Below are 12,982 nucleotides of genomic sequence, written 5' to 3'. Positions count from 1 at the left end.
AGTGTGGGTGATCGACTTGACATGTAAAGGAGAGATCATACGAAGAGAGAAAATGAGGGTTGTTCAGTGCATAATTTGATCTTATGTGTCTAAGTGAGAAATTTATAATTTTGTTTTGATTGTAACTCCCTTATATGTCGATATTAGTTTATGATTAATAAAGATCCTCTAAGACTGTTCTCAATCTGATGTGTTTCTAGTTTGATTAGCTTTAATTTCTCCCAGTTTTAATTTAATTTCAATTTATGTACTTTAATTTGTTCATTTACTTAGTGCGATCTTGCTCGATATCATGTTGAATCTGACTGATATCAAATCATTACATATATTTATATAGGTGTGTGAGAAAATTGACTAAAGTGTACTAAAATTTTAATCACCGATCAGTTAGTAATGAGCAGAATGGTAATCGGAGAAAATAAGAATGAACAAATTATTAAAAACCATATTAAAGCAGTAAAATAATAAAATTAACACCAAGATACATATTGATTCAAATTATATAAATCCATGTGATTTATGGTTCTACTCCAATTCTTGAATACCACCAAATTCTTTTTATTATTTAAGCAAAAAAAGGTACAATATAATCGAGAGAAATCTTCTATTGGATCTCTCAAAGTATTTCAACTCTAACACCCATTGCCTAAGATTCTTTATACAAAATTTAAACTTAACCTCCGTCTTTTCTCTATATCTCTCTCTCTACCTCTCAATTTCTTTCTCTCTCAAACTCAAAGTCTTCTCTTGAAACTCGTCAATCCAATGTTCTTAAAATGATAAGTGTTTGTGGTATTTATAGGCTCAAGATTAAGATCCTAAGGTCAGTGGCTACAACTGATAAGTTGTTAAGATAGTTATGCTATAATAAACTTAACAACTTCCTCGAAACAGAATCTCCATGTCAGCGTACAGGACGAGGTGCTTCCGAATGAGGCGTACGCTTATTGGATAAAGGATCAAAGCGTATCCTGAAAGGGCTTTCGAATAAGAAAAGAGGGAAGTGGAGTCAACTATCGAGAATACCCTTCCAAGAGGAATAGCTAGTCATCCAAGACTCCTTTTCGGGGGAGAACTAGTTTTATTAAAGACTATTGGAGAACATTGTCCCACATGGATTAAATGTAAAAGTATTGAGTCATATATAAGAACATGAGCTACTCTACTCATCACCAATTGCTTTTGAGATGGAACCCCATGATTCTCGTCATGGTATCAGAGTCATATCCCTAGTGGGCTTTCGATCCACACCTATCCAGGTGGTTAACCAGTTGCACAAGATTCAGATGGACGCTTGAGATCCGAACAAAAATAAGCGAGAAAATGGCATGGCCTGTGATAAGGTCATTCAAGATTGGTGAGCAAAAATAGCCACCATCTTGAGGGGAGATATTGGAGAGCATTATCCCACATGGATTAAATATAAAAGTATTGAGTCATGTATAAGAACATGAACTATTCCACTTATCACCAATTGGTTTTGAGATAGAACCCCATGATTATCAAAGACAAACCCTAGAATGGAGATGACAACTAACTTTCCATTGCTTAGATAGTATTATGGAGATCTTTTTATTTTAGAGTAACTATACTGTTGGAAATATTTTACCAGGATCTAGATTTACTAACAAGTAGATTAACACCCTAAATATGAATTTTCTAAAACAATAAAGTAAACGCATAAGGGTTTAAGAAAATCTTACACTGATTGCAGCGGAATATAATGACTCCTTCCATTCAAGATCTCTAGCCCTTGATTCCTTTGTATAGCAGAGCATTATCAAGATCTGAACCTGGATCTCTTTCTCTCCTTCGGGTTCGGTTACCACCGTCTTACTCACTATGATTGAGTATTTGACTTGCTATGTGTGGGCACGGCACTCATTCACTCAAGGTTCAAATCTTGAGAAGAACAATGAAGGAGGATGAAATCACTAAGGAAGGAACTCTCTCATCTAGGTTGAAGCCAATAGTCAAGATGACATTAATTGGATGAGTGAGAGTATCGTGTTCATTTTATAGTGTTTCAACTAGGGCTTAGTGTTGAATTATATGGATTAAAAAGAATAAAATATTAGGCAAAAATAACTTCTAGGTCGTACACTTAAAGTGGACTAATTTCTAGTTAGATTTTCGCCACTTTATTTCAACCACTTATTCTTCTTTTTAATAATACCATATTTTCCAATTCAATCCTATAAATGTCAAAACTATTTATTTAATGATTATAATTAATTAGTAAATAAAATTGTCATTTACGTAATTTATTAATTAGACCATACAAAGTCTCTTAATTAACAAATTGACCCCAAAATCTCTTTTCTTCACAATTAAGCCCTTACTTAGTGAAAATTTATAAATAAGACATAGTCTAATTTTAGAATTATAATTGATTAATTAAAATCAATTAACTGAGTCTGCAAGCAGTATTATCTCAACTAGTGAGGATACCATGGGCCTATATAACCGAGCTTTCAATAAGTAGATCTAGAATCTACCAAGTTCAACTTATTAATTTTGTCTTGCGCCACTATAGATTTGGAATTGAATAGCACTCTCAGTTATAAAGAACGCTCTATATGTACCACGATATAGATACGTTATGATTATCCATTGTTACAATCCTAATAGTCAAGGATCCTCTTTAGATGAATAGGGACAAATTTACCGTTCTACCCTTCAATGTATTTTATCCTTAAAACACTTAGCAACCTATAAATATATTTCAGTAAACTAATATAATTACTGAAACGAGATCTCAATCATTTATCTCTATTCAGCCAAGCTCAAAGGAAATTATCGTTTCACTTCTAAATACTTATAGAAGCTATAAATTCCATATCTATGATCACCGCTCCCACTTAATTGAACTACCATGTCCCTAATCTATATGTCACGAGGGGATTTAATTGATCGACTTTAACGAACAAATTGAAGAACATAAATAATACAACTAAGTTGAACCTAACCATATCAAGATTAAGATGCATAGACCTAAAATCAACCATTGATATTGACTTAGAAAGATATAACAGTAAGTTTATGATATCTTATATAAAATCAATATCGGTCCCTTCCAATGTATACTCCATACATCCGATACTGGTAAACTTTGCCAATGACCTGGAAAGGACATAACATTTATCCAAGGTGTTTACACTTTGGATAAATGTTATGTCCTTTCTGTATCGCTGATTATCATGCCAATCCAGTGAATTGACAAATCATGGGAATTAAACTTTTGAACATATAATCATGATTATATTCTACCGTATCGACGATACTATAATCATGAACAAATATATACATATTTATATATGATCTGGATTTATAATAGAATTTATACATTAAATATATATAATCATGAAATAAATCATGTGAACCATGCAACATAAATGTAATTTCTGATCTTTATTAGTTAGTAAATCTAATTATATCAAAATAAATTTTATTTAGGGCACAAAACCTAACATATAACTCAAAGTAAGATTTTCTATACAATTATATATTAATATTTTAATATTTTGTCAATAAACTAAATACTGATTTTTAATTATATCAAATTAATAATATTAATATCAATAATTCCAATCACTAATTAATTGATCTACAGAAAAATAATAGTAGCCACGTACTAACTAGTACTGTGATCTATATATACGAAATGACCATCGATTTTGGCACCTACATAAATATACTAAGCTCGTGTATTGATTAGTAACCAAAAACTAGGCGTATATATTGATTTTGGGCAGCTCACTAATAATGTGGGCGTTTTGTGAGTGGTTAAGGTGGTTAACGGTTATAAAATTAATTAAATAAAAATATGTGGAAACTGACATTAAAATATTATACCAGATACTATATATCTGTAGTATTTGGCACTTTATAACATTTTCCAAAACTAGAAATCAAATTACCTGAAAGAACACAGAAAGCCAAGAACTAAACCAGAAGCAATGAGCAAGAAAGATGAAGGTGAGAGAGAGTGAACAATGGAAATATGGAAAGCTCAACTCAACTGAGTTGAGAAAGACCTTTGGTATTTATATACAAGAGATATGGTCAAGGACCTTACAACTGAAAAGAATAACAGAATTGTACAATAACAGAATTGTACAGCTGGACACTTTAACTAACTACTCAATATACCAACTAATATCAAGATTAGTTAAGTTCGTTATTTTCAGTATTGTCTGGTTTTCATATGGTTTAAGCAAGGGAAAACAAGAGCACCCAAACACCTTTAAGAGATTGTAATCTGGTAATTGGTTAGATAGCCGTTCATATGGTGTTTGGTAACTCAAGTTTGTGACAGGTAGCCTATTTATCAAGTAGGTAGCTGAGGTGTAGGCTTCGCACCAAAATTGGAGGGGCATATTGGCTTGTGCAAGGAGGGTGAGACCAATGTCAACAACGTGTCTATGTTTTCTCTCCACACTACCTTGTTGTTGATGTGTGTGAGGGCAAGAGTTTCTTCTAACAATGCCTAGTGTGGTGAACAATTTGTAAAGGGGTTCATATTCTTTGCCTAAGTCGATTTGCACACTTTTGATTTGTTTTTGAAAAACTCTTTTGACATAGGCATTGAAATGTTGAAAAATAGAGGTTGCTTCAGATTTATTTTTCATGGGAAAAAGCCAAACATATCTTGTGAAATCATCCACAAAGCTGAGGTAATATTTGTAGCCATCATTAGATGGATAGAATGAGGGGCCCCATACATCAGAAAAAATGAGTTCAAAAGGCATTTTAATTTTATTTTCAGTTTGTTTGAATGAAAACTGGTGTAATTTGCCAACTTGGCAAGCATCACAAAAGGGTACATGATTACATTTGGTGTGTGGAGACACCTTGGAAAGAACTTTAGCTAGAATTCTACTTGATGGGTGTCCTAATCGACAGTGCCAAATGGATGCTGTCTTGGACTTATCAAGGTTGCTAGATGTAGTGAAGTTGAAAACAGTGGGAGTTGCTGTAGCATTTTGTGACTTTTCTGAGTTGGAATGGTGAGACTTGTGTGTGGGGGCTTGAAGTTGGTAAAGGCCATCAGTGAGGGTACCTCGAAGAAGTGCTTGCTTCGTTGTCTTGTCCTTGATAAGACAGCAAACATCATCAAACTCAATGGTGACATTGTTATGCTTAGTGAATTGAGAAATACTGAGCAGATTTTTGGTTAAACTAGGGACATGCAAGATATCTTTTAATAATAAAGAGTGATGAGGAAAAAGTGTAGGAATTGAAGAGGTACCAATTTTATTTATGGGAAGGTTAGAGCCATTACCAACTACAACTTTAGCTTTGCCTTTATAGTTAGCAGATGTGTTCAGATTTTCTGGTGTGTTTGTGATATGATGAGTTGCTTCACTGTCCAAGAACCAAGAACCAGAATTGTCGAATTGAGCTGCTGATTCAGATAATAGAGCCTGTGGTGATTCAGAGCGAGTTGTAGAAGAGGAGGGTGTGCCTTGAGTTTGGGGAGGTCCAGTGAATGTTATATCGAATCTATGGTAACATTTTAACCCAGTGTGGCCTGCTCTGCCACATAATTGACATATGGGTTTGTTTCATCTGCCTCCTCTATTGCCTTGATATCCTCTGCCGCCCCTTTGACCACGATATCCTCGTCCTGTGTTCCCTTGGTATCCACCACGGTTGTGAGAATTTGTGGTGGTGTTGGCATAGTTGGCCTGAATATTTGTTAAAGAATCGGCAGCTAACTGGTTTATTCGCATTTCTTGAGAGTGCAGCATAAATTGTACTTCTTGAAGTGTTGGATTGTCGGTTCGAGAAGTGAGATTCACAATTACAGCCTCATACTCGGATCCGAGACCACCGAGTATGTAAAGAATCAAATCTTCATTCGAGAGGGGTTGATCTGCAGCAGCTAAGGCATCGGCATACTATTTCATCTTCAAGAAATACTCATCGATCGAAAGCGATCCTTTCTTTGTGGATTGAAGTAACCCACGGATCTGGAGCAATTTGGCCCTGGATCTTGTTGCAAAAAGTTGATTCAAGATCGTCCATATCTCAGCCGAAGTTTGACAGTTTATCACATGAGCAAGAATTGTTTCAGAAATCGAATTCATTAACCAGTGCATGAGAAATTGATCCAGACGAATCCACTGATTGAATGCAGGATTAGGAGCATTACCTGCCATATTTCGCTGAGGTTGGGGAATTGTTCCAAGCAGATGTCCATCAAGATCGTAGGCACGAACTGCTGCAAGAACTAAGGATCTCCATAGCGTGTAGTTTGATCGATCGAGTCTTAGATTCAACGGAAGCAAATTGTTGTTTGGTAGTGCAGCTGGTGGAGCTTCATTTGGTTGCAGATTTTCTGGAGCTTCTGGTCGACCGGTAGCCATGGCTCTGATACCATGAAAGAACACAGAAAGCCAAAAACTAAACCAAGAGCAAGAAAGATGAAGGTGAGAGAGAGTAAACAATGGAAATATGGAAAGCTCAACTCAGCTGAGTTGAGAAAGACCTTTGGTATTTATATACAAAGAGATATGGTCAAAGACTTTACAATTGAAAATAATAATTGAATTGTACAATAACAGAATTGTACAGCTGAACACTTTAACTAACTTCTCAATATACCAACTAATATCAAGATTAGTTAAGTTCGTTATTTTCAGTATTGTCTGGTTGTACAGTGATTACAATATTACCAAACCAAGTCTTTTAGACTATTACTATACAACTATATAGTCTCCTCCATCTTCCATATAATTAACCATACACATTATATATATACTCTTTCCTGACTCCCATCAAACAAATCAAGTTCCTATATATATAATATCATGATCATCATATACTATACCTATACACTATCCATAATATACTTCTACACATTATAAAATAAACCAAATACATAACATATATAACCATATATTTTTGTCACAAATTATATACCTTTATTGTTATTATTTAATTGGCAGTGGCACCGGCCCTTAGTATATATTGCACCCATTACATGCAATTTACAAGAAAGTAAAGTACAAATTAATTACCAAACAGAACAAGAGTGAAGAGCGTGGAGAGCTTAGATTCGAGACCTAGCTATTTCTCATGCGCCCATTATTATACACACACACACATATATATATATATATATGCAAATTATATATATAAAAGTGATATCTTGTCATATATTTATCATATGACTTAAAAACACACACACACACGATCACGATAGAAACTGGACAATGAAAAGTGTTTCATAGAAATGAATACATATAATTAGCGACGGAAGCTTCTGACTTGACGTGCTGCTAACTCAGCGCTAGTTTCTGGGAGTTTTACGGCTGTGTAGGTTCCAGCCCCAACAAGTGCCCCTAGAGTGGGTGCCACAAAGTATATCCACAAAGCCTTGTAATTTCCAGCTGCAACTGCCGGACCAAGTGTTCTCACTGGATTCATCGATGCACCACTCGATGGCCTATACCATATATATATATATATATGTACGTATATGTAAATTATTAATAAGTCATGACACATATATAATTGTTAATATTAATTATAGTATTTAGCTAGGTACCCTGCTATAAGAATGTTGAGCATGACAGTGGCACCAACTGCTATCCCAGCCAACTCTCCCACGGCACGAGTGTCAGTAGCCACAGCAGTGACCACAAACAAGAGATTGAAAGTGATGATAAACTCGAGAGCGAAGGCCTGGCCGTGGCTGACAGAAGGAACAGTGACTCCACCGCTCATAAAGGGGTGGAAAGCTCCTTTGAGAGCGTAGGAGGCACAGATGGAAGCGGAGACCTGGGCTGCGACGTAGGCAGGGACCTGAGTCCATGGGAAGTGACGCAGTGCAGCGAATGCAATGGTGAGAGATGGATTGAGGTGTGCCCCTGAGATGTGTCCTGTCGAGAGAATGACTATCATCACAGCCAGCCCCGCACATGCGGCGTTCCCTATCAGTGTCTCTGCTCCGTTGTACTTCTCATTCACTATCGGCCCTGCTGTTGCCCCGAATATCAGTATGAAAGTTCCCACGAACTCTGCTCCTATCTGCCCTTAATTATTATTAATTTCTTTATTATAATCAATATCCATTATTTCTATATATAAATTCAATAATAATATCATCTAAACTTCCAGCTGATCAACTACGTACCTACTGGTTAAGTATATATATTCCAAATTTCAACCTATATATGCAAACAAGTTAGCTATGGATTATATTGTTAAAATATTATTTAAAAATTCATAACTTAATATAATATAATAGTTTCCGAATTTGACACATTTTGATTGTATTAGTTAATCACAATTTTTTTAATTAAAAATATAATGGTTCAATGGTGCCCATTTTGATTGTATTAGTTAATCACACTTTATGTGCCCAACACTGTACCAATGTGGCATATTGTGAGTAAAATAATTTGCCCAATTAACTCCACTTGACCCACATTTACTTTTTAGCCAATCACAATTTTTCTTTTATTTTTTTAATAAAATCTTTTCATTGTCTCTCTCTTGTTACATAACATAAGTATGACCCACCATTTTTTAGTCAACCAGATGGACAACACCCATTGCCATAGGAGTTGGCCTTATTATCTCACTTTTCTCTCTCTTGTCGCATAATACAATATGACTCACTATTTGTTGGGCAACTATATGAACAATACCCATTGGAGTTGACCTTAGGTACTTTATGATGCCCAACATTATACTAATATATGTATTGTGAATAGTTAGCAATTTTTTATATAATTTATTAAATCAAAATGTGTAAAATTCAATCTTAAATAATAACAGTTGTGGTGTTTGGCTTTAATTTACCCCGCATTTCACTATATAATAACATAACATTGTCATTAATGTTTATTAGCATAACATTGTCATTTTGTTAATTAACAAAGCCAATATATTAATACATGATGGATCATTGAATTTTATATTTGAAATAATTAATTAAACAAATAATATGTAGGGAATATGTTATGTATAGATCCATGGATATCGATGAATATAGTTATTAAAATATTAGAAAGAAGAATGAATCTAAACTCAACTAGCTAACTATGGCGGTAATATTAAAAATTTAAAATATTGATTGATTGATGAGTAAGTAATTAATTAATTAGTAAATTAAATGAGATGACTAATTATTATTACAAATAATCTTGAAATGAGAGAGAGGGAGAGAGAGTACCTTGCGAGCAAGAGAGATGTCAGAAGAAGCGGTAAAATCGGTGAAGCAGTTGTGAGAATGGGCCCAGGAAGGAGCATTGACAGTCACGGGCAAGCATTTGCAACGTGGCATTGACTTCCGATCATAAGAGAGTGAGTCCACTCGCGCAGATGATGAAAACAGCGGAGTAGGCGTCCCCGGCGTTGCAGGTGCCGACACCCTCCCATTATTATCTCCCTCTGCTTCCGCCATAGATAATATATATCTCTTCTTCTTCTTTTTCTTTTTTTCTTTTTTTTTATATATATATAACAAACAATGATAATTGAAGATAATTAAGCTCGATGATCTAATTGCTTTGAAATTACATGATATATATTCGATAACTAATTTTTTTTTTTTTTTTGGTTGTGTATGCGGTGATACAGGAATACTATATAGGATTGAAATTTACATGATTTGAAGGTTTTTTATAAAAGTGTTTTTAAGGAATAAGGGAGTACTTAGCCAGCCTTAATTATAACACTATATATACAATTAATCAATGAAAGGATATAATTTCAGATAAATGGAGATTTTTTTTATGGAGGAGAAAAATATATATGGGGAGATTGAACGAATTTACATGCTTGAAATGATTTTTTTAAAGGTGTGATTACGTGATGATGCTACAAAACATAGAGAGATCCAGAATTAATATTCAAAAAACAATACGCAAACAAATTAAATTATATGAAAGAAACATTAATTATAAGAAGAAAAAAAGAAGAAGATATATGATGATCGGCAGAGAGGAGAGGTTGAAGTAGCTAGGATTAGATATAGAAGTAGTACTGTGTTGTAAATAAAACAAAGATATTTATATGAATAATTGAACACGTCATAGCTTATATTATATGAATATATATATGTACACGTTTGACCTAATTATAAATAATGCTACATTCGTCGTTTCGTTATATACAAAAGTTCACTATAATATTAACTCTTTATTTTGCATTGAACCTATAACCTCATCATATGGGAAAGCAATTAAAAGTGAAAAAGAAAAGTCAATGCATAATACAATGCAAGACATCATATATTGTTTCTAATTTTTATGGAAGTGAGTTTGCCATGTTAACATTTAATTATTATTAATTCATCACTGTAAAATTAAAAAATAAAAATAAAATATTAATGTAGTTTTTGTTAAAAGAAATATATTTTGGGGGAGTAGTGTGCCAACCCCATGCACCGGCCTCGATGGGGCCACCAATAAAGAGCATCAATAAACCAAATATAATTAAGAAATAATAATATTGCTTAGGATTATATAAAGTAGCATGTATATATATAATTCTAAAAAAATTAATACATTCATATATAGCTATAGGTAGCAATCAAATTCCAAATTGGCAAACCCACATGCTTGCGTTGCTTAGCAACCCTTTCATGACTATGTACTATATTTGTATAGTTAAGCAAAAAAAAACAATAATTATTAATATATATAATAATTCCACTAAACTACACTACATACCAACCAATCATGTCAACATTATAGACATTAAATTATTGATATATATTGAACAATATATATACATACATATACTCTTTTTCAACTTCGCAAAACAATAATTCTGGCAACATGAGTACGAATAATCTCCACTAGTACTCAAAGTAATATATATATTATTATTAAACTATTCGTACTCTATTTCATGCTAATAATTAATATATATATATATATATAGGTTAATTACCGCGGGTAATACTAATTAAATTTTGTATATATATGTTGATCATCATATATCTATTTGTACGGTCCAAGTATGTACATAAATAATCTCTTTCCAATTACATTTTATATAATAAATAATAATACCATGCTTTATTAAGTATCCATATCATATCGTAGATCAATATATAATATACATCATATATCGACATGAAGTTATATATTACGTTTAATTAACTTAGAACTCTCCATCTATGAATTGGTCAATTTCTTTTGATCTATAATTTAATTAAAGTACATGTTAATTTAGTTATTAATTAAACGATTATTTTCTCCCGGTAATTATTATTATTATTATTATTATTATTATTATTATTATTATTATTATTATTATTATTATTATTATGTGAAATTCAAAGTGTTTAATATAATATAGGTATAGTTCAACCTTAATTAATTTGGTTCATTTTACTGCTAGCTATTGTAGGCTGTCGTGGATTATACAAATTTCTTCAAAGAAAATTAATTAAAATGATAATAGTATTGTTAATGTTAATTTTTTTCAGTTCAAATATGACGTCGTGACTATTTTTTTTTATATATACGGAAGTAGTTAATTTTTTTTTTTTTTTTTTTTTTTTTTGTATATTTCAATACTGGAGTTATTCATGAGAATGATCTTGCCACATATACAATGTGATTCAACTTTTAAGACAAATTTTAAAAATATAGATGTTGATGGTTGCCTAAAAAAGACAATGACCATGTCTATCTTTTCTTTTCTTTTTTCTTTTTTGGTAAAAATAAAATTATTTTTACCAAAAAATTCATTATTTTAATATTTAAAATATAATATTATATGCTACTTTTCATTTGAGTACTTTTTATAGAAAAATACACCAATAATATTATATACATATGTTACTTTTGATAACTATAGATATTACCTCTCTTAGAAGATCCTCTAAACTATATATTAAAAAAAAAAATTAAAAGTAGTTCTATAAAACTACAATATAAACGTTTTTGAAAAAAAATAAACTAAACAATTTTCTTAGATGTGAAATTAATTAGGAAGTGTAACGCAACATCTCTTGGGGTAATATTACAGATTTTTCCTTAATGAGGTCATGTATATATACTTTTAATTCTTATTTGCTACTAATAAAACAAAAGACATAATAGCTGTTTTTTTTTCCTTAAGCTAACAATCAATTTATATAATTAGCTAATAATAAATTTATAATTAGGGATGTATATAGGGGCACATGTACATCGTTGTGTAAATTTCATACATGAAGACTTTTGTATTGAATAAAATTAAGGTAGCTAGCCATGGAGCATTATTATTATTATTATTATTATTATTATTATTATTATTATTATTATTATTATTATTATTATTATTATTATTATTATTTGTGTCAGTCTTTGACATGGACGTGGTAGCAAGTGATTCTTAATTAATTATTGTAACCTTTGGAGTTTAATAATGCATGATCATATTCCATCATGAAAGGTAGTAAGTTCTGACTATATTTTTTTCTGGTTAAATAACGTTATCTCAACATATTATTATGCTAAGTGGAATTAATGTATACATATTAAATATAATATTAAAATTTTCTGCCATTTTTTCAAATTTTCTATTAATTATTATATAAAATATAAACAAATAAAAATAAGCGAATTACATTTTTCATCATCGATCGGGTCAAAATATGCTTCTAATTTACACATTACCCTAGCGATAATAAGTGTTGTCGTTAACTTGTAAATTATCTTTTAAGGTAAGGCACAAATTATACATTTTATAAAAATAGATTTTTAAAATTTAATGGAAATATATACACAGGGAAATGCCCCCAGTTTAAATTAGTCAATGATCATAAAATAAACCAAAATGATTCATTCACAACTCATATTTAAATGGATATCCATAAATTGTGTAGCAGCATCAGCATGTGGGAATTATGTTCTCAAATTTCCTAGGCTAGATATAGAGAATAGGCAATAGGCATCCCACTTGACTTGAATGAACATTAATTCATGCTTAGTCGATCGGTACTCAAACTGGTTTGTACAATCTCTCTCTT

At 31.9% G+C, this 12,982-nt stretch overlaps 1 protein-coding gene across 1 annotated transcript; it reads right to left on the bottom strand.

The window, feature by feature from the left end:
- Positions 1–6,906: 6,906 nt before the first annotated feature.
- On the bottom strand, positions 6,907–10,125 carry LOC115716527 (probable aquaporin NIP5-1). The gene is made up of 3 exons (XM_030645338.2): positions 9,188–10,125; positions 7,556–8,037; positions 6,907–7,453 (listed from the first exon to the last, which is right to left on the bottom strand). The coding sequence occupies exons 1-3, from the start codon at positions 9,416–9,418 to the stop codon at positions 7,255–7,257; spliced, it is 912 nt and encodes a 303-aa protein (XP_030501198.2). The 5' UTR covers positions 9,419–10,125; the 3' UTR covers positions 6,907–7,254.
- Positions 10,126–12,982: the final 2,857 nt, after the last annotated feature.

The sequence above is a fragment of the Cannabis sativa genome, chromosome 5, assembly GCF_029168945.1.
Source record: "Cannabis sativa cultivar Pink pepper isolate KNU-18-1 chromosome 5, ASM2916894v1, whole genome shotgun sequence".
NCBI lineage: Eukaryota > Viridiplantae > Streptophyta > Magnoliopsida > Rosales > Cannabaceae > Cannabis > Cannabis sativa.
This window is presented reverse-complemented; position numbering and strand designations above follow the sequence as displayed.